General features: G+C 43.5%; 1 protein-coding gene and 1 non-coding gene across 2 annotated transcripts; both read right to left on the reverse strand.

The window, feature by feature from the left end:
- Positions 1-503: 503 nt before the first annotated feature.
- LOC145409673 (3'-5' RNA helicase YTHDC2-like) lies at positions 504-21,284 on the reverse strand. The gene is made up of 29 exons (XM_080280049.1): positions 21,135-21,284; positions 20,726-20,816; positions 20,125-20,318; positions 19,266-19,468; positions 18,616-18,782; positions 17,832-17,926; positions 16,147-16,311; positions 15,964-16,018; positions 14,981-15,195; positions 14,291-14,418; positions 13,043-13,224; positions 12,515-12,750; positions 11,963-12,090; positions 11,218-11,352; positions 10,549-10,737; positions 9,588-9,707; positions 9,067-9,224; positions 8,649-8,763; positions 7,958-8,118; positions 7,461-7,571; positions 6,362-6,612; positions 5,236-5,429; positions 4,805-4,931; positions 3,631-4,098; positions 3,158-3,369; positions 2,793-2,930; positions 1,891-1,992; positions 953-1,088; positions 504-832 (listed from the first exon to the last, which is right to left on the reverse strand). The coding sequence occupies exons 1-29, from the start codon at positions 21,247-21,249 to the stop codon at positions 636-638; spliced, it is 4,788 nt and encodes a 1,595-aa protein (XP_080136175.1). The 5' UTR covers positions 21,250-21,284; the 3' UTR covers positions 504-635.
- A 677-nt stretch (positions 21,285-21,961) lies between these two features.
- Positions 21,962-22,080, reverse strand: LOC145390367 (5S ribosomal RNA). Its single transcript, XR_013895614.1, has one exon. It is a non-coding gene; the product is annotated as a 5S ribosomal RNA (ribosomal RNA).
- Positions 22,081-23,215: the final 1,135 nt, after the last annotated feature.

Raw genomic sequence — 23,215 nt, forward strand, 5'->3', positions numbered from 1 at the left:
CTCACACCACATTATACTTAAATTCCTCCGATTAAGCAGCAGAACAACTTTCATCGTAGGGAACAGCACAACACATGGCACACTAAACGCAGACACAACAGCCATACTGGGAACCTGTGGGACAACATTATGAGGGCAGCTGCTTACCTGCGGTTGAAGAGTCTGCTGGGCCAGGCATAACCAGGACTGAGCAAACAACAACAATCTCATCTATTTCACTCTCATAACAACAATCCACAGGGTTCTGGTCCAGATGAGTCAAGGAGTGCAACGAGAACTTACACTTTGTTTTCTTTCTTATACGGTCAGTTTGTCTTCTTCTTGGCATTTACCACTTCCTATTTCAAAAATACATACATGATAACTTACACAGAATATCTCTATTTCCTATATCTTCCTGAACAGTCTTCCATCCTATGTCTCTATCTCTTTATCCTCCTCAGCAGTCTTCCAACCTATATGTCTCTACAGAGTCCTCCACATCTTCCAACCAATTTGTATCCATCTCCTATATCCTCCTCAGTAATGTTCCCTGTATCTTCCAAAGTATGTCTCTAGCTTCAACCTTGGTGTCTTAACTCCTATATCTTCTACAGAATTCCCTGTATCATTCAACCGACTGTACACATATCTATCTATCTCCTATATCCTCCTCTGAAGTTTCCCCTGTACCCTCCACCACCCCCACCTCCGTAGCCATACCCGTTGCCATAGTTACGACCAAATGGTGGATGGTGGAAGGGTGTGTGTGTGGAGCCTGGGTGGACTGGATGCCTGGGTGGAGGAGCAGTGTGGTTTTGTTGGTTTTGTTGTTCTTGTGTTGCTTGTCCACCTGCAGTGTTGCCTGTGCTAGCGTTGGAACTGGTGTTATTGCTATTACTACCGGTATTATTTCCACTACCAACATTACTGCTACTACCACTTCCACTACCACTACTACCACTGTTAACACCACTGTTGTTGACATATGCACTGGGTCCCTTGTTATAACCACCTCCAGCACTACTACCACCACCTGTGTTCCCTCCACCTCCTCCGCTCTTCTCCCACAAGCGAATCAGCTGCTCCCCCACACTTGGCTCCACCTCCTGAAATGGGGAAAAGGCACATAAAGATGAGTTTCCCCAATTTCATCCCACACTCAACTCTACACAGCATCGTCTGCAAATATTAAATACTCCGCCCTTAACTATCAAATGCTCCAGATACTCCACCCTTCACCATCCATTACCATCCCAATCCCTCTCTCCACAACTTAAATATTAACCTCTTTCATAACGACCATATATATATATATATATACTGAACAGCTTTGGAGACATCACACACCCTTGCTCCACTTCAACACTGATACTGAACCCCTCACTCAGACATCCACCTACTCCAAGGCCACATTCACACCAAATGCTTGCTGGTACTGGCAGGTGTGGGTGGCAGTTCTGCAGCACTGTAACCCTAGTAGATGTGGGCAAGAATTGCTGTGCATTGCAGTGATGCAGAACTCCCACCTACACCAGCATGCATTTGATGTGGACATGGTAATACACACACATCAGTAGATTACAAGGATCATAAAAATTCATTATAGCATTCAACAGCTTTCCATCCACACCATACACACATAAAACCTCCCACAATCCTTCTCTATTCACGCCTCATGGACGACAATAAAGTACTGGGGAATCAATCTGTCTGTGATCATCCTTTCTGGGTTTAAAGCATCTGGCTATATAGAGACAGAGACTGACATACAGATGGATAGATACATAGACAGACAGGCAGACATTCAGAGACACAGACAGATAGATATAAACACACATATAAACTGATATAGATGGGTAGACTTAGAAAAACTCTTGAAATACAACTCAGGGCCAGTACTGTACTTGCCTGTCCATCTCTGCTCATGTGGACCTGCATATTCTCATTGTAGGAGTTGTACAGTCGACGGGTCAGGTGGAAACCAACGTTCCATTTCCGTACCCACTCCACCTGACAAGCATTACATTTCATCACATTACAATACAACACATTGTAAGTACAGTATTCATGAATGTCCTACACATGGTGGTGGTGTGCACCCGGGGTGGAGCAGCTGCAGCATCCACCTGGCAGCCAGGCCTCACATTTCCCTGTACCTCACTTTGGGGAGGACCCTGGTCTGGCCCTACTGAGATTCTGCCTACCATACGGGAGTACCAGATCCCTGCCTGGTGTATATAGTACACCATACCTGTAGGCCACCCCCACAGAAGCAGCTGCTTACCTGTGGTGATCTTTGTTAACTGTTAAAAGTTATGATGATCTGTTTATCCAAAGTTATGGAGATTTGTTTATCCTGAAAAATGATCAAGATCCTATACTAATACAATCCCACAGTCTTCTGGCTTTTCCTAAGCAGAATAAAATCATCTTACAGCAGAAAAAATACACTAAAAATTACATCACCAGCACTCAGGGAAAATATTTACTCCCATCTAAACGTAAAGTGCTTGGTGGTTGTATGAGGGAAATCATATACAGTACAACCAATCTTACACACAAGTCAAAGAGAATTTATAGTTCAGGAGTACTTGCAATCCCAAGCTTATCTGAATGTAAACCCTGTGGAGTGCAAGCCAAAACTGTCCTTCTTTCACAGTTCACCATCCTCCTTTTGTGAGACATGGAGGGAACTGGGTGATGTTTGCATAACTGGTCAGTTCCAGCACCCAGTTATACCAGTGCCACCACATGAAGGTGTCCCTCTCCAGCACGAAAAGAATTAATAAACACAGCAATATGACACAAACCTTATACAGTGGTCCAAGAGTGGGTCCAATGTTGGTAATCTCTGGGCACCTCTCATCACTACGCTCGCCTCCAAAGCGTGCATAACCATTGAACTGTCCCCCACGGTGAAGAGTAAACACCAGAAGCACCGCACTGGCCTGGAAATGCATTCAGTTAATAAAGAATATCTATCTTTATCCATTATGTAACTAATAATAATTACATTAACTATAATAATAATAATAATAAAAATAATAATAAAGTACAGTATAATAAGCTTGTCTTTGTTTCTCAAAATTCACCAGCACTTGAAACGTGCTTGCATCTTCGCAGTTACAAAAATATTCACAGACACTACATCCTTCACCTGCAGGAGTGGCAGTACCTGAAGTGCCTGTAGGACCTTCTTCTCTGTGGCGTGTGTGAAGGCCCAGAGTGAGCTATGGTGTGAGGCCTCCAGCTGCTTGTATGTCGACGCTTTGATGATGAAGTACCGAGTCTTGGGGCTAGTCCCGCCCGACGCCCCTCCTCCGCCCTCATTCACACTGTTGCTGCCCCCACTCTCAACACTCACCCCGGGTTTGCCACGGAAACTCCCTGGGGATTAAAGTATTGCATAAAGTCATTATCACCATCACTATCATCATTATTATCATCATCACCATTCTCATCATCATCATCATCAATATCCAGACCTCTCTTCAACTTTACACAGAGCATTTAAACTGTAGGACTCAGATACAGCCTTAACAAACCCCTTCCATACAAGAAGCCTTTCCTAAGTTGAACAAGTTACACAGCAGGAAAATAACTAAAAAGGCCATCATGCAGATTCAAGAAGATTAAAGAGAAACAAACCTTTCACATCCCTATTTCCGATTCTGTTGCCCACACCAACTCCAAGGCCTGAGAATGCAGGTTTGGCCGTGGCGGTGGTGGTGATGGTGGTGGTGGGAGCTGCGGTGATGGTTGGTGTGGAAGTTTTAGTTCCAATTATACTAGATGGGGCTGTGGTTGCTGCAGTGGTTATTGTCGCTGTGGTAGGAAGCTGCTGTTGCCTCAAGTTTGTCGTCGACAGAGGGTAGTTAGTGCCAAGCTTTGACGATGCACTGTTAAACGATGATGTGAGGTTTGCTTTGGTGTCACTTGGTGCTGAGATCTGATTGGATGGTCCCCCCGTTGATGAGGTCTTTGGGCCCATGGTAGAGGGTGTGGGGTACTTCAGAGCAGCCAGTGGGGCCGGGGGCGTGGCTGCATCACTGGTTCTACGTGAGGATGACCTACTTGACTGGGAATCTTCAGAGGTGCCACCAGACCATCCACCCTCTGTAGGTGGCAAATAGTTATATATATATATATATATATATAAAAGGGGGGGAGGGGACCTATCCCCATGCAGGTTCCAACGCTAGGTTACCACAGTCCATTTTTCTTTTTTTAACAAGATAAACAGAGGAAAGAAAAGCAAATTAGTAAATAAAAAAAAAATCCGTACACCAGATTACAGGTGTCCTCCATTCAAATTGCCAATCTACTTTCTGTGGTGGCATTATATGACTGAAAATTCTCCAGTCACCTCTAGGGGAACAAATCTATGAAGGACCATCAATAAGACAGGGTATCTTATGGAATTTTTGCTACTGCACTAAGTATCGCAAAGACAAACTCTGGCACAAGTCTTTAAATCCAATAGTGCCTTCCTACATATTCTGCCCCTTACTTAGGTTGACAGGAACTTAACTGCAGTATTATACACATAAAAATCCATGCATATTTGCATTGTTTTCACCTAGCAGAATTAGGCCATTGTTACACTTTGAATTCTAAATCATGGCTGCATGAAATTCATTGAGGCTAAGCTATGAGATGAGTCTGCTTGGTTACTAATTAAACTGACCCTCTAATCTGACTACACCTGCCCATAAACTGGGCTGACAGGGGTTAGATCTTAGTCAGGTTAGTGGAAACATACTATAACATCGTACATATACGTGTAACTTAAATAAGGTTAAGTATCAAGAGCTGGACTAACCATGTGGGTGTGTGTGGGTATAAAGTGGACGTGGTCGCTGCCCAACACCAGCCGGCTGGGTAAGGTTAAGAGCCTGCTCTTCATGGCTCAGCGCAGCAGCCGTCACTCGCACCACGTCCTCATCAGCCTAAACAACACAAGGCACTAACTTAAACTCTTTTTACTCCAACCTGGCCTAAAATTGCAATCTCCCTATATTAAATGCTGACCTGAATTAACATTTTAACACAAGGATATGATGCTTGTCACAAAGAAGTGCAATGGAAAGAATGTAAAGCCATATTATTGTCTTTTTCAGCGAGTGAGCTGTACAAGATGAAAATCTGACCCAAATTACTGTGAAAGAAGTACCTGTATGGCACACTGTAAATGGACAAAAATATGGACAAAGTTAATGTGAAAGGCATATAGCACAACTTCAGAGTGCCTACCTGTGTAAGTGGCTTGTTGGGTGCCCTGAGTCTGCGCAGGATGAGTGCATGCAGCTTGTGGCGCAGCTGGAGTGCCAGCTGTGCTGCCTGAGGATCCCCCAGGAACTGCACCCAGGAGTCAATGCGCACCAAGCAACTCAGGCCCGCCGGACGCTCCTCACTTTCACTGTCGCTGCTGCAGTCACCGCCGCTGCCTGGTGTCACAACAGTACGGTCACATACAACAGTCCATTAGCCTCCCAGGCCACTTTTCACAATGTTTCAGTGATAAAAGAAACTCTGTTCACCTCTCACGTCTCTTTTTCACGGCGGTTCAGTGAAATACAAAAGTTCATTAGCCTCTCATGCCTCCTTTCACAGTGCTTCAGTGAAATACAAAAGTACATTCATCTCTCATGCCTCTTTCTCTCACTGCTGGAGTCATAAAACAACAGTATTTGAAATGAGAACCCGGTGGTCTGCAAGATGAAGCTGCCCTTCTCTGACAGTCTACCATCCTCTTTCGGGGGTCAGGAGGGAGTCGAGGGACTTTGTACAACTGAACAGTGAAGCCCCTTGGTTTTATTGGTGCCACACAGAATATAGAACTCTCACACTATGCCCTATCTTTTCTGTTTTACTCAGTTAACTATATCCCATGAATGATAAATGTCTATTATTCTTTCTAAAAAATGCTTGAAACCTAAAAATTTGATACATCTTTCACTGGTTCCTTCACTATAAAAGGTTTCTTAAAGATGAATAAGAATAAGGAGTATGGAACACGACTGAAGGGATTAATAAAATACATCATAAAGGTTACCACTCATTTGTTGGCATGCATTAAAAGAAGTGCCCTGAGATGGTCTGGCCATGCAATGAGAGTGAAGACAGACAAACTGACTAGGGAAGAGTATGTGAGTGACGTGCTAAGACCAAGGATGAGGTGGGAGGGGGAGACCAAGGATGAGGTGGATGGGTGGGGTGGAGAAGAACTGTAAATGATTGAGGATAGTGTGAGTTGGACAGAGGGCAGCTCAATGGAAGAGAACAGGGTGACAGGGAGGTAATCTGTTCACAACCAACCTTTCCAGGAATATGGCATCTGCTTATAGATAAATGTAATGACGGGCTCATTTTAACTTACGTGTGGATGGCTCTGAGAGTGCATCAAGTGGCAGCCTCATGGGTCCAGCCAGGAGCAGGACAGTGAGTGGTGACACCAGTGTGACGGTGCGCACGTGAGCCACCACCCCAATGCGCACCATCTCATCATACACCAGCCAGTCTGATGGCAGGGCTGTGGCCAGGGCACGGTGGGCAGCAGTCAGTGAGGGGTGACTCCCAGCTGCATCAAGAAGTGACGATGTTGGATGGAGCCGAACTTTGCTCTCCTTCCTGGGGGAAAAAAAAAAAAAAAAAAAAGGTTGTTGCACTTGTTGTTATAGCTCCTGGGTTCCCTCAACATACACCTAATGACCTACAGTATGAAACTGCTTGAGGAATGCTTAAGTTCTGCAGCTGGTGTGGGAAAGAGAACTAGCACTCCTACTGCACTCCATGACTCACAAACTTCGGTACTGCACCAGTATAGTTCGTTAGTTTTAACTTGGTGATCTTCATAATTTGCAGCTTATTTCTTCTACTGGCAGCTCAATGGAGGGATAAGACAATACTACTGCTCTACATCCTTACCATAACACTTTTTTCATGATGAACACCAACCTCTAGTGTTGATCTCTTGTTACAGCATTCAAGATGGAAAGATGACAATTTAGGCCATGTTAAGGAAGACCGAATACAGTAACTTCCCTCTGCAGGATAATGAGTAGTGAGGGCAGTGGAGGGAGAATTGGAAGAAACATTACAAATTATTCTGCTTCAAAGTGTCAGAAAAAATTTAATTCAACCATTCAAAAGTACCATGCTTGCTTTCCTCTAACTTGGCCTAACTCTGCCCTCTCCCCATCATCAATAGTGAATTTTAACAATACCTGTAGATTAACACAAGAAAATTATACCAGTCATGAATAAGTGCTGTGGGGGCCACTGTACTGTCCTATTCTGCCACTGAGTTTCATGAAATATGCTGCAAAGGGATGAAAACCTGGGACAAGTTAAAGTGAATGGAGAATAGCTAGTATATTAGTTCCCAAGGTTCTTCTAACATCATACCCAACACACTTCTGAAAATGAGATATATCACTACCACCTGATCTTCTGATAAAGGCTGCACCATTACTTACTGTGTTCTCAACTGGCACTGCTCACGGTCAACCCGAATCAGGTTGGGGTACATGCCTGACACCAGGGCGGCCTTCACCACTGCCCAGTTATCACTATTGCTGTTCACATCTCTATCAAAAGACACAAGGGAACATGAGACAATAGAGAGCAACTTCAGCATACAAGAATTTTACTGCAGATTGGAAGATTATTATTACATGTATGTAAATGTATGGCTAATAGAAGCTGTTGTTCTTGCAGTACCTGCAGGCTCATATAATCATGAACCTAGTGGATTGCACATTACCAGCCACTTTGAATGGTCATTCCTAGGGAACTTGAATGAGGTTACGTTGAATGACTGCTTGTGTTGTGATAATGATATGCATGAAGTTAGCAAGTGATGTAAGTTTTCCATTCTGTGCAGCAAGGAAATTTGTAATATCTTAATAAACATTCCTTACTTATACGAAGCATTCAGAATTACTCTGGCAATTCACAAGAGAACCACAAGTACCTGATGTCACCTGGTCCTCTTGCCCTAACGAAGCCAGCCCCTCTAAGCTGTGCCAGCACCTGTGCCCGCACCCCGTGTATCATCTCCATGGCCGCCCCGGAAACGTAGCTTCTCTCGCACCACCCTCGCTCCCACCCCTCACCACACGCCTTCTGCCATGCCTGAGGAAGGACAGAGAGGATGCCTGTCTCTCAAATGTGCTGAACTCATCAACCCCTTCACTAAGATAATGTATTTTTATTCAGTTTATTCGCATCACAACTAAACAATTTCATCCAACTTCAGATGGCCCTCCAACAATCAATGAAGATTACTGCATATCTAATGCTTCCATTTTAAAAACTCTCATAATCCTAAATTGTCTGGATAAAAAATAGTTAAATAACAACTAGCCTAACTGGGTTGATGGGAATAAATGTATGTATGCACACTTGCATGACTTGGCCTTGGTCATCTACTAGCAGCTGTCCACACTGTTTCATCTCTGGCAATTTCCCCATTCAGTTGCTTATCCATGGGGTCACATTCTACGACCTCATCCCAGGTCTTATAATAAGAAAACTACATAAATAAATGAAGCTGTGAGCCTGCTAAGCCTGTCCCACTATATCCAGTCAGCCACCAGCTCAACAGCTTGGATACATGTAACATGAAATCATATAAAGCAGTTCAAGTGTCAAGCCACACATACCTGGAATGCTTTGAGGAGAACCATGTGATCACTGTACGTGCCTGCTGTGAACTTGCGCCTCACTGCATTGGCATTACGCTTCTCATTAGGGTGTTTGGGCAGGGTGAAGGGATCTCTGTGTATGAGTGGGAAGTAACAGAATACATTAATCTTCTCATGTATAAGTGTAAATTAATATACTGTATATATATATCATACAAGATATATTAAGGTGTAATAACAGCAAGGTGATGAGGTATATAAGAGATATATGAGAGAGGGAGGTGTCAGTTGGAGAGAGGACAGGAGATATAGGAGTCAGTGCTGTGAGTCGGAGAGAGGGCGGCCTGATGGAGATGGACAGATGAACATGGAGGCAATTCACTTGTGGCCACCGCTTCCAGGATTAAGATGTGTGGTTACAGAACATGAACCTTACTTGTGAGCTAAACAGGCAGCAATGGTGAGGACCGGGTCGAGACACTTCAGCACTGTTGCCGTGATCACCATTTTGGCCAGGCGAGGTGGGAGAGGTACGTCTAGGAGGTGGTGGCCCAGCTCCGTTACGTCTTCCCACCCATCCAAGGCATCCATGCTCTGTGGTTATGAAGGATGGCATAGTTAGTTTGTTTCCACTTGGCAAAACTGAGTCACTCCTACTGCCTGACACAGAATACACCTTGTTTGCATGTACAGTGGGGGTGTCTGGGAATGTATTAACCCCTTCAATCCAATGACGTCTTCACTTTAATTAGGCTACCACCATGATTAAATTCAGCAGGTGGGGGATACCTTATAGTGTAGGGTAAATGAAGGCTATAGGTAAGACCTCCACTTACAGTATACAATTATCTCCTACACTGAATACAATGACTTGGAGACAGCATGATATAATCTGTGTCACTGGAATAAATGTAGTAAACTGTATACAATGCACATTACTAGTACAACAGATCTCACCTTCAGCAGCTGGACGGCATTGCGCACCACCATGAATGCCGGGGCCTCAGGGGCGCGGGCCAGGAAGTCTGCTATGGGCATATTGGCGGGGGCAAGCAACTTGGTATGTAAACACAACTCCTGTAACCAGAAATCATCACATTAACAGGTGGAGTTCACATTACAGTATTACAAAAGAACCACACTATATGAAATTAAAGACATACAAATATATCATCATCATCATCATCAAATCCTATGTTGCCCCATGAGAAGCGTAGGAGCCCAGGGCTGGGCAAGTTGGTCCTGACATTGAAGATGAGAGTGACCAGCCTCACTCATCCCTGAGTGGCATTACATCAACAATAAACCCCAACCACCCTTGAATATAAACCTACACAGGTTCAATCCTGTTGGAGCGCCTTAATTACCCACTAAACCACCAGGTGTCATAGTTTGGTTATATGGTTACCATCCAGCATAGTAAATGGATTCCTGGTATACAGGAAACCATTTGGCTTGTCACTCAGTGTAGAGTCACTCACTGACAGAAGGAAAAAGAAAGAAAGAAGGAAAGAGAGACAGAAGAGGATGGAAGGAAAGAAGGAACGAAGAGAGGAAAGGGCAGTCACCCGAGAGCAGCACTATACTGAGAGAGTGGATGGTGAGCATCCCCACCTATATTATGATGTTACCCGACAATTCTTCTCATACTGCAGTATTACAAAAGAAAAACATTATATGAGATTTTTAAAAACTCTAAAATACTAAGCAGTTACCTCGGAGTTCCTTTCACACAACAATATTACAAACGAACAATAACAACGAAAGAAAAACATTGCTACTCCTCACTCTGCCCTACGGTGGGAAAGGAAGTCCAGATGATGATGATGACAATGATGAAGAAGAACCTCAAAACATTAAGAACTGACTGCATAGTTCTTAAGTGCCATTATGTGCACAAGTGGTGGTCTAATCCTACCTGCAGTGGAGTCCTGAGTATCTCTGGAGTTTGATGGGGCTGCAGGGAGTGGTAGCGGCCACGAGAGAACAGGTGGTAACAGATCCCTGGCTGGCAACGTCCAGCCCTTCCTCGCCTCTGCTGACTGGATGCCTGCGACACCCACACCGCACGCAGGCAGGACACACCCACTAAGGAATCGTAGCTCATCTGGACGGTAAAAGAATAAATAAAGGTAAGTGTCAGGGAACGGGCACCAAATAAGAATAGCCAACCCTAATTTTTTGCACATACTGTATTAGGGAAGAAACACCTGTGAATGACCAAAATCTACAAATAAAGAAAACATGGTCCCCACAGCCATGATTTACATACGGTATGTGACTGCCTAAAACCCTCTTGTGGTGCCTTGAAACATCACCAGACATTTGAATTTACTTGTTTAATGTGTTTGTTAAGATGACTTGATATAAGTTTTGGTAAATCAACCCAAAATACAACTTACAACAATGTATTTCATGATGGTTCACTCACCTGCAAAACAAGCAAGTGTCAAAACCGAAACTGAAAAAAATGAGTGATGGCTGTATCATTAATTGGAAAATGCAAACATGTAATGTGGAAGGGAATGTGAGACTGGTAAAATAATGAGCGAGATGAACTGAATGCAAGGACACCAACTGCACTAACCTCCTTGACCTTGCCTGAATCCACAACATACACCACATCATTGATGGTGACGCTGGTCTCGGCAATGTTAGTGGACAGCACAATTTTGCGCACACCCGTGGCTGCCGGACGGAACACTCGCTTCTGGTCACTTGACTGTAAACAAACCTCACAGATTTAGGAGAAACTAAATAAATTTGGTGCTGAAGTACACAATTTAATCCTGTGGCAGTGAGTAACTACAGTACTATACAGATTTTTGCATTTTATTCAGTAACTACTGATGTGTACTGTACTAATAGCTACAGTGGGACAGACACATGTAATTCTGGCTAAGGTATCCTGACAACACACACAAAAATTATGAGCTGATGGTTGCAGGGGACCTTATTTATATGCACCACCCTCCTTATACACCCAACAAAGATAGCGTTACCATAATAAAACAAGCTTTATGCTATAATATATGATTTCCAAACCTACTGCAAGTACAGTACAGCTATAAACCAGTACACAGGGATGAGGCGCAGCAATATATGCATGAGGTCAAGGGGAGCTGGATGGCAGGTGACAGGGTGGCACGGATTGTTCATGACCACCCCCTCCAGGATGAAGGCATCTGACAATAACTAGCTAGCCAGACAGATAGACAGACAAACACACAGATGGGGATACAAATAGATAAACAGATAGATAGATGATAGATAGGGTGATACCAGCAGATATACAGACTGACCACCAGCAGTAAAAAGGGTTAAGCCCCAACCTGCATGCTGGAGTGGAGGCAGAAGATGCAGTACTTCCCACCCTGCAGGTAGTTCCTCTCCTCGGCTATGATGCGGTCACGCAGGCTCACTATGTCATCGTATCCCGGCAGGAACACCAAGATGGCACCTGGGAGAAGAACACAGCCAATAGTTTGATTACACATGCACCACTTGTTATAAGGACTCTTTTTTGACATCCTATTTTGCAATAAAATGCTCATTAATGAAATAAAAACTGCTGGTTAAAGTTCCATTGCTACCTATGAAGCTGATATCAGTTTCCTTCAACTTACACTACAAACTGTATAATACCTCTCTAATGAAAAAAGTCTTTCCTAAGCAAAATACAGCTGTCTGGAGGTACCAAAAATAAGGATACATCATCAAACTGAAAATGCTAATATATTAATATCCTTTACCCGGTGACTGTGACGTACAACTTGAGACAATGAGAAGGTCACTGTCAACATACTCATCTGAGACTAAGTAGCAAGAACTGAGTAAAGAATATGTCATTGGAATAAGGAGATTCAAAGACCAAGATCATTTACCTGGTGGCTGTGACGTATGCAGCTTGAGGCAGAGTGCGTTGAGTAGGTCGATGTCAACATATTCATCAGAGACTGAATGATGGTAGGCGTCCAGCAGTTTGCGGTCCTCGGAACTCAGCTCAGGAGGGGCCGGCAGAGCAGTGGGGATGGAGCCTGGGGTCTGACGAGTAGGTGCCCCCTTACCCCCACCCACTACACACCCGGACAGTGACAGTAGATCCACACCCTCACATGCACTGATGATGGAACAAGAAGGTGGTTATTAAAGAGTTGTTATCTTTACTGCATCAATATATCTGTGATTACAATGACAATAACAAATATATATGACAATAATGGTGATGGTAATAGAGAAAATGATGAAAGCAACAAAAATAACAACACTTGTTGCTGCAGATGATGATAAAGAAAACAATGAAAGCAACAAAAACAATAACAACGACAATGATGATGATAGTGGTGGTTAAAAACTGTAGCCCGACCCTCAACACTGTTACCCGACCCTCAAAACCACTGGCTAGATCTCACCTATAGGCATGCAGGAGGTCGAGTGCCTCTTGCTGACCAGTGGTGCTGGCCCAGGTAGCGGCCGTCCAGTCATTGGCCGCTCGCAGGGTCAGTGATGCTCCCAGGGCCAGCAGCTGTTCTATTATGTCCACACGGCCCCTTCCAGATGCAATCATTAGGGGAGTGGCCCAGGTTTCAGAGTGCTGTGGAGGGATGCATGAAAGCTGCAAGTTATGGGATCATTGTCATTATCATTATTATTATTATTATTCAACATCATCATTATTATCATTACTGGGCATTATTCATTATTAATCTCAGCCCTGTTTCCTAATAGCGAATCTTGGTACAGTCCTAAATAACACAAAATCTTCAGTCCCCTCTTAAAAATACAACTTGATTCAAAATACACCTGACCTTCACCCAACTGATGCTTTTGATAACTGAATCACCATAAACCTAACTGTACCATGTGCAAAAATTATCACATAAAATAAAACACCAGGCTTCCCCTTAAGAAATCCCCACACTGAGGTTTGCTAAGGTACGGTACATTGAATACTTTCTATTGACAAGGAGTTCAAACAAGTGGCAATCTATATATCTATTGCCAGAGGTCTTAATTCTGTAAGAGGTGACTACAAACACACTGCCTCCATGTCACCCTGTTCCCTGCCATTTCACTGCCCTCCCCCCAGCTTACACCCAATACTCTCATATACCTCTCAACTCCATCCCTCCATCTCATCCTCAGTTTCCCCTTCCGTCTTCCCCCCTCTCCACCTCGTTCAAATATACTCTCCTAGTGCCAAACCAGCTAATTACTTCCCAACAGTTTCTGGAAGCTGTTGAGAAAAACAAACCTAAGACGTGTAATAACATTTGTAGCATAATGAGAACCTCGGGTTGGACTCTGACTCTATAAACATGTCCTTGATCTTCCTACCTAAAAGTGATGATGATTGTGTGGCTAGTTTTTTCTTTTTTCTTTTTAATGTAAGGAAGAAGGAACCAAAGGACAGATGCCTGCAAGATTGTTCCCTTCAAGAAAAAGTAAAAACAAAATAACAGAGAGCCAAATTCAGGATCAATTAATTTCAAGAAGCCTGGACACACTGGAGGTGATAGGCAGAAGGAAGTATCGGTAGTTACCAAGCTTGCAGCCATAGTTCACTCTCATGGCAACACCCCCTCCCCCAAGACTGATGTGGGCAATAAACCCTCTCCCTTCCTTGGACTTAAACCCTAATGGGATGAGCAAATATTCACCTGGTAATCCGGGGAGACATTTTCCGACATAATGAGGTACATCATCTGGGAGAAAGCCTCATCCGAGCCACTGAGGAAGGCCTCCTGGATACACTGGTCCATCTCCTCCCTCAGTGTGTTGTCAAGCTCTGGTGTACAATGGGGTAATCATTAAACTGATGAAAACATATGCTGATAAGGTGTCTTGTAGGTCAGACAAGAATAGAATTACAGACTACACAAAAGTGGAATTACCAGTAGGTAAGTAGAAAACACTGATGGGTAGCTCCGAAGGATAATCTGTTGAGATTATACAATGGGATATTCATTTGGTGACAACACATACGGTACTAGTAAATAAGTCAAACAAGAAGTGAATAATGGAGTACAAAAATATGTATGTGATGGGGGAGGGTTGTATTAAAGTCAAATCAGTGTGGATTGTTTGTGAGTTGTATTCTGTGTTGGTACGAGTAATGGTCGTACAGTATCTGTACTAGTAGTTCAAGTTTCACCCAAAATGTGAAACTGATGGACTGCAGGCTAAAGTTTGCCTTTCTACAGCCCACCATCCATCTCTCAGGGGATAGGGGGAGAGGTGAGGGATGTTTGTATAACTGGGCAGCAGAGCCACCTGTTTATAACCATGCCACCACAAGACATCCCACTCCAGTATCATTTTATGTTGGAACTGCAGTACTACAAACTCACCTCCCTGGTTCCTGGCTTGTGCTGAACCATGTGTGGCATTTGCATGTAAACTCTTCTCCAGTGCAGCCCCTGCTGACCCTCCCCCAGCACTGGAGACATTGCTCAGGATCTGCTGTGAGATCTTCTGTGTCCAGGCGGCTGCTGTTTGCTGCCCGCTGTGCCTCTTTTCCAATTCCTTTGCAGATTTGATCATCTCAGGACTCTGGTAGTTTGTGCTGTGAATATTTACCCCTTTTCAGTTCAGTGAGGCATTTTTCTGATTTATTTCTGCTACCTCCAAATCATTTTACTGAACTTTGGAAATACCTTTGTGCCATTCGGCTATCCTCCCTCCAGCTTACACCGCCCTCTCTCTCACATCTATCTCTCTGTCAAAACCCTCTATCTCAACCACAGACTTCCCTTCCCCATCCCCATCTCCAACTCACTCATATACTGTACACTCTTCCAGCCAGCCTCTTATTCTCCATCCTCTTCACATGACCAAACTATCTTAGAGTATTTCTCCTAATGCTTTCGATCACATCCGCATCATAGCACTACAGTATCAAATTATTTTATTTTACAAGTCAGAAAGAAGGCTTTTGCAAGGCAGTACAGCAAATCCTCATTATAAGTTGCCTTTTTTTACTTTTTTCGTATGTCTGATAAGCTTCACTACTACAGTACTGTATCTGTAAAGCTAATCTGCTGCACATTATCCCAATTACAGAATCTATCTCTATCTACCTACAGCTAGACACCTTAATTCCATACAAGGTGGCCACAAAAAATTGCCTCCATGCACTCTGTCCCCAACCATCAGGCCGCCCTCCCTCCAACTCACCCCATTCTCTCATATATTTCTCCATATTCCTCTATCTCATCCTCAGTCCAACTGCATGGAAAAAATTATGATGTTTTGGACCACATCCTTACTTAGAGGAGGAGTACCTCTGAACTGTGCTTACTACAGTACCTTAGGAAGACTATACTATACTCACAACTTCAGCACATCCTCCAAGAAGTACTCCTTTACTGGGTAGCACCTTCCAGGAACTGTGTGGACAGAAATATGAAGATATATGTGACATACAACATTAAACTTGCCATTTAAGAATGGTTTACGGCTCACTGATTTTCTCTCTCTCACCAGCGACAAACCACAAACAATCACATCAACTCACTATCAATGACGGGGCAGGAGTTGAAATACTTGGCATACAAATTGACATCGAGGGCAGCCGACATCAGGATCAACTTGAGGTGTCGGAACTTAGGCAGGCAGTCTCGAAGCACAATGAGGAGGAAGTCCGTAAATCTGTCCCGCTCGTGAACTTCATCAACTAGAACTATGGAGAAAAGGACTGTGAGAATGGAAGAAGGATGGAGAAGGATTAAGAAGGAAAAGGAGAGGGGGAGTGTGAGAGGGAAAGAGAGAAGATGAGGGAAAGGGAAAAAGAAAAGGAAAGAGAGAGGGAGAGTGCAATAAAAGAGGAAGGAGTGTGAGAGAAATGATAGTAAGAATAGTGAGAGGTAAGTGTGGTATGTGACAACAGAAAAAGGTAAGGTGTGGTTTATAAGAGGGACGGACAGGAAAAGAGAAACAAAGCAGCTGAGTTAAGGAGAAAGACTGAGACAATATGGGGCAATCAGGAATGAAAATACCTGCTCTGGCAAAAAAGTTGCAGAAATAAAAGATAAAAATAAGAACATGGGGTAAAATAAAAAAAAGCCAATCTCATATGACCTTCAAAGTGGATGGACCCAAGGTGAGGCTACCACAGTCAAGTCCATTTAAGGGTAGATGATCAGTGTACAGACCAGGGTCTGTTACAGCCACGGTCTGATGCAGCTACTTCCCTTGGTGGCAATATACTGTACAGTCAAAAAAGCCACATAATCTCTAAGGGATCAAACCTATGCAAGACCATTCGTTCTAACTAGACATAAATTTGTCCTCTCTCCATATTGAATTCTGGGCTATACCACGAGACCAGCACTAGAATATGGTGCTAGTCATGAGAAAGTGCAATGGGAAGGTTGTAAAGTCACAGCATTTTATTATTCTGCCACCAGGGTACATGAAATAAGCTGCAAAGAGACAAAAATGTCCGCCAAATTAAAATGAAATGAACTGTAGAACACATTAACCATTAGACCACCAGGTTTACTATACAAAAATAGGGAAACCATGCATCCCTTCTGCTTATCCATCAGTAGTTAGCCCCTTCAACCTAGGTACGTCTTTTATTATTGTGGGTAATGCCAGATCATTTTATTCAACTTTGGTGGTAACATTTCTCTAAGGTGAGGGGGATATTGAAAGGATTTCCATCAATCTTATTAGAGTTGGATGACAGTACACCCTTTTATTCAGCTTTATTTAGACATCCCTGGGTGGCTGGGGTTAAAACTGCATGGAAAGAAGGTAACAAATGAAACAGTAAGTTTTCATAGTAAGGGATGTGTTACATAATACCAGTATCAAACCTGTTTTCTTAACCTGGTATTAAAAGCTATAGGAAACTCTTGTAGTACTGTATTTGCAATCCTAGGCTCACTTGAATATAAAACCAGTGGACTTCAGGCCAAAGCTGTCTTTCTGCAGTCCACCACGGGATGTGGAGAGGACTGAGGAAACTCTATAACCATGTGACTCCAACTACTGGTCACATTGGTGCCACCACATGAAGGTATCCCTCTTCATCACCTGGGGAAACTTATACCAGCTTTACAGGTAGCAAAGGACCTTACAACAGGCAGCCTTTCTACAATTTACTATAGATTATGCCAAAAATGTAAAAAAGGAAGATTCAGAACAAGAACTGACTGTACAGGACTAACCACAAGTGACACAGATGCTACTTACTGTGTGTGACGCTGGCCAGGGATGAATCACCACCCATCAGTGTGCGCAGGAGTACACCATTAGTGCAAAAGGTGAGCAGGGTCTTAGGTGATAGCCTGGTGACAAAAGATGAACCTTCATTATCATCAGCATCATTGTTATCATCAAGTACAAATTTTGCAGGGATTAAGGCTTTAGTATTTTCCTTTTTCGTATAAATGTAAATTAGGTTCAATAATCTCAAATAACTATACTCTTTCAGCCTTAACTTAGCTGAGATTTTATCCTTCCGAAGTTTATACCACAAACTTCAGTGGCAGAAAAAGATAATGCTACAACTCTACATCCTTCCTAGTGCACTTCTTGATAACTGACATCATATTCTAGTGGTACATTAGTCTGTTTTCGCAACTCAGGGTGAAGGGATGCCAATTTTAGGCAAGGTTAAGGTGAAGTTAAAGTGTGGTGTTAACGTGGATGTGATTGACAGTGTTAAGAGAAATACTCCGAGATGGTCTGGTCATGTGGAGAGGATGGAAAATGAGAGACTGACTAGAAGAGTGTATGTGACTAAGGTATAGGAGGATAAAGACGATGGGAAAACCAAGGATAAGATGGAGGGATGGAGGGGAGAGATTTACGAGAGTGAGGGATGTGAGGTGTAAGGAGGGCAGCCATGTGGCAGAGGGCAGGTCAACATGGAGGCAATTTGTTTGTGGCCGCCCTTTAAGAGATTATGGCACCTTAAAACAGGTAGATGAATAGAGAGGGAGGGTGAGAAGAGTATAAAATTAATTGTACACACTTGCTCTCCAGTCTGATCTGATAACCAACTGTGTATCCAACTTTCTCTCCCCTTTCCGCTGCCACTCGCTCTGCAATAGTAAGGGCAGAGATGCGTCGGGGCTGGGTGCAGAAGATGCGGCACGGTTTACCCAGGGTTGATGCCTCCTGTAGCAACATTTGGGGTACCTGTGGAGTAGGAAAAAATATTAAAGGTGGCCCACATATTAGGTATCTGTTTTTTTTGTGCTGAGGGGATGGCACAGTCAGTATTTCTGGTGTCTACCCAGCATTATTTTCATTTACCCTAACCCTAAGCATGTTTTACACTATATCTTTCTTATGTCCACTGACTGCCTGGGTGATAAGTAATTCAATGCAGCAACAATAACACCTGCAAAAGGAGACACTGAGGTGGTCTGGCCATGCCAAGAGAATGGAGGATGAAAATTGGGTCAAAACATCGAGGAAGAGTAATGTGCAAGACAGAACACCAAAAGGAAGACTTACCCCTGTGAAAACATTAGAAAAATGCTCTACAGAATAACCTCAAGGTTAATCAATCAGAGATGCTGCCAGTGGTTGTGTAGCATAAACTGCCACCATTAGGTTAACAAAGGTGATACCTGTACACATGCACAAAGTCACTCAGAATACAAGCCTAACTCTCACCTGTGTTGTCTTGCCTGAACCAGTCTCACCACAGACCAATATGACTTGATTATGATGCACGGCAGCCAACAGCTGATCCCGCAGGCCCCAAACTGGCAACTTACGTGCCTCTGCCGCCAACTCACTTGGCCCAGATGGCGGAGGCACCTGCGGTGGTCCGGGAGTCAATCGCCCAAGTGACCGTACCACACTCAGATCACGTACTGTAAAAAAATAATAAATAAACAAATATCATCATTATCCCAAATTTTTTTCAACCTCAAGATGATGAGGTTGGCAGTAAACAAATAAATGCATACAAAAGGAAAATAGGCATTACAAAGTCACTCTGTAGAATTATTTACTGCATAAATACCTCAAAGCTAGCTCAAATTTCCCACTGCTAGCCAGGCACTAACTCAACCTAGGCTAACCCTCACTGCCCAAGTCTCTCATCTGGATCAGCTTGCAAAAACATGACATCAGCAATCAATGGTACCACACAGGTATTCCGATATGTGTGTCATGAATCTCCCAAGCTACTTAGAATATGGCACGGTCATCTATCATTCCAATTACCGGTACACTCCAGGTTGGAGGTAGGTCCTGGTACTTCTTGTTTGCCAATGGAAACAGGTGAGAAGTGTTTGTGGAAGACTGAGTTAGTGGAAAGGCACTGTTTGTGTTATAGTCATCTTTCAGTCCACTTACACTGTAAGATCATAAAGTATGTCTCACTTGGTGGTGACTGGGAGATGATTTTAGCACTCCTTGTTAGTGAGAGGGCAGGGTGAGAAATGTTTTACAAATATGGTACTGGAGTGGCACTGCCTGTGGTAGTGGTGCTGTCAGTGTTATAGATCTCTCTCACTGCACTTACATTCAGGGTTCATGAGTCTGTCCCGCTCAGTGGCTGGGAGTAGGTCCTGGCGCTCCTTATTTGTGACAGGACAGCGATGGAGGAGGCCCAGGATGGTGGAGCGAGTGGAGTCCGCCAGGGTGACCTCTGCCTCACGACTCATGATGGTTGATCCCTCCTTCTTGTACACCGTCAGGTACCGGGATGAACCCTTCCTGTGGGGACCAGGGGTATGCTGCTTAATTACATTATCCTCCTTCTCCTCATCATCATTTTCATTATTGTCCCACTTCTTGTTCCTATCCAAACGTGGGGTGGGGTAGAGTTCAGAGTGCAAGGGAAAATATAAATACATAAAGCAGCAGAGCTAATCAACAGCATGCCCTACAAAATGGATCTCTCATTCACTCAGCATCAAAGCCCCTGGAATCCAGGCTCCAACTCACAGTGAGATAAAATCAGTGAATTTAGACACAAGGTTCTCTTTCATTATGAAACCATGAGACAGAGAGAGAGAGAGAGAGAGAGAGAGACTCTGGGCAATACAGATATGAAGGTACACCTGATAACTGCTGAACTACTGTGACTCCATCTAAAGAACCTAAAACATGATATTACTCACCCTCTGCTCTTGCTCTTAAATCCCATCTGCTGTGAGAGGAAGTGGATGTACTTTCTCTCCTCTGACGTAAGAGAGGATGGAAGCTCCAGCTCTGTGAATCAATATCAAACACTGCATTAAGATCATATTAAGAACACTTTGTTATACATCTCTTTCATAAACACCAGTAAGAGTACAGGATGTGCACTTACACTAAACCTTCAAATAAAATGCTTCAAATTACACTGAAGTCCTTGCTATAAGTAAACTTTTCTACCAAAATGGAAGCAAAATAGAAAAAAAACAAAAGGATGAAGAAGAAGTTCGAGAAGAAACATTTCTAAAGGAAACTGATGTACTGTGAAGGCGCTAATTTCCTGACAAGCATCACATCACTCAGAGAGACAGATATGGGAGGGGCAAGACGCACCTTTCTGGTCCTCATTCTGGGTCAGCTTCTTCAGTGCGAGTGCAATGGTGATCTTCAGCTCCTCACTGACCTGTGCCTCATTCACCATGCGGTTGGGGCCCTTGCGTCGCCCCATCCTGCCTCCTGCAAGTCACACTCTTCTCTGCTCAAGTGGCCTGTGGAAATAAAAGATACTGATGGTGGTAGTTGTAGCCCTAGGTTCACCTGAAATAGAAACCTTGTGGACTACAGGCTGAAGTTGCCCTCCTCCTGCAATCTCCTATCCTGTTTTGAAGTGACTGGGAGGGGGGTTTGAGAGATATTTGTACAGTATTACCCCTACTACCACTTAAGCAACGTTGGGTCTGGTTAGTACTTGGATGGGTGACCGCCTGGGAACACCTGATGCTGTTGGCATCCCTACTTGTCAAGTGGGGTTGGTGGAGGATTAGTGCCCCTCCCCGTAAAACAATTAACTCTAAGCCCTTGGCCACTCCGTCTGGGATACATGGCGTCTGGCAATGAATGAATGAATGAATGAACTACTTCATGGTTTGTTTTAATTTTCTTATGATTATTTTCACTTTCCTTATTGTATGGTTTGGCTTGGCTATACTAGGCTAGCTTGGTTACATTAAGTTGGATGTGATTAGGTTAGCAAGTAATTCTTCCTCCACAAAATGCATTAGCTATGGTACATTTATAGGCACTGTCCCTGCCAATGTTTTTCATTCATTCATTCATTGCCAGACACCATGTATCCCACACGGGGTGGCCAAGGGCTTAGAGTTAATTGTTTTACAGGGAGGGGCACTAATCCTCCACCAACCCCACGTGACACGTAGGGATGCCAACAGCATCTGGTGTTCCCAGGCGGTCACCCATCCAAGTACTAACCAGACCCAACGTTGCTTAACTTCGCTGATCGGACGGGAAGCGGTGTACTCAACGTGGTATGGCCGTTACTGCAGCTAAATTGGGCCTACACACATGAGCAATAATCAAAACAGCTTCTTGAGTTATCAGAAAAGGCTACATGACTCCACTGCTGAAGCCTGTCCAGGATGCAACACAGCACGTCATACTATTAAGCACATTATGGAAGACTGCATTGCAAACCGCTGCCTGCGCCAACAACACAACATACACTCCTTGAGAGCTATGTGGGAAAGCCCGGTCTTGGATGTGGCCTTCCTTAGGGACTCAGGGTTGTTTGGCCAGACTGGCTAGGGATCAACTTCTACTCTAGCTTCTTCACATCAATATACTGTACATGGCTTTCACCATATGGTACACTATGTTTGTACCAATGCTTCATTTTGGCATGACATCTTCCATACAGAAAGAAATTATCCTCCTTATTTCATTCCTATGGTATTTAATTTAGTTACTGTATATACAAATCATCCCCTCAATTCTGTTTCGCATGCTTTACCTCGTACTTTCCCTCAAATTTCACATCATCTCATGGACTCATACTGCAAAGTGTAAATTACAGTACATTTCTAACTGATAGCTCCACCACCAGACCACTGGGTACCTCTCCTTGATTTACACCTCAAATTAACGTGATAACTAAACAAACTCAGTACACAGCTCAATAACACTTTCTTAGGACAGCCAATAATACTGGTCTAACTATTAAAGAAGAATGTATGATAAAGTTTTTTTCATTCAGTGATATTGTTAAAATATGCAATTACCAGTCACTAGTTCATGTAATTATGGGATCAATAATTTTTAATTGTATATAAATACCGGCAGTTTTGAACACATTGTAAGTTCAATAACTGGGGTTATTCACCACCCCTTCCACTCCCACCACCCTCACACTCCTGTGCATGGTTATTAGTATTTTACTATCAAATTAACCGCAACAGCTTTGGCAAGTTAAATGCCTGACATGAAACTCAGTCAAATTCAACCAAAATCTGGAATTCAACAGGGCAGGTGTATAGACATCCGAGATACTATTAAGCAAGAACTTGATTATCAGTAAGAAACACTTGATATTTCTAACAGTGCAAACAAATAATTCTATGAGGATGGTAATACTACAGTCCTGGAAATATACACGTACCAAACCAAAACTCAGCTGCAAC

Source organism: Coenobita brevimanus, chromosome 1 (genome assembly GCF_032717465.1).
Source record: "Coenobita brevimanus isolate Jiangsu-jjx chromosome 1, ASM3271746v2, whole genome shotgun sequence".
In the NCBI taxonomy this organism is placed as follows: Eukaryota; Metazoa; Arthropoda; class Malacostraca; order Decapoda; family Coenobitidae; genus Coenobita; species Coenobita brevimanus.

Bases quoted from the DNA above. Each gene is read 5' to 3' on its own strand.
- LOC145409673 (XM_080280049.1), bottom strand. From the start codon at position 21,249: ATGGGGCGACGCAAGGGCCCCAACCGCATGGTGAATGAGGCACAGGTC. The intron at 11,353-11,962 runs GTTGGGGCTTAA...GTTTGTTTACAG, and splicing joins GCCTCCACTCCAGCATGCAG to TCAAGTGACCAGAAGCGAGT. The intron at 7,572-7,957 runs GTACTTGTGGTT...GTCTTTTGATAG, and splicing joins AGAGGACCAGGTGACATCAG to AGATGTGAACAGCAATAGTG.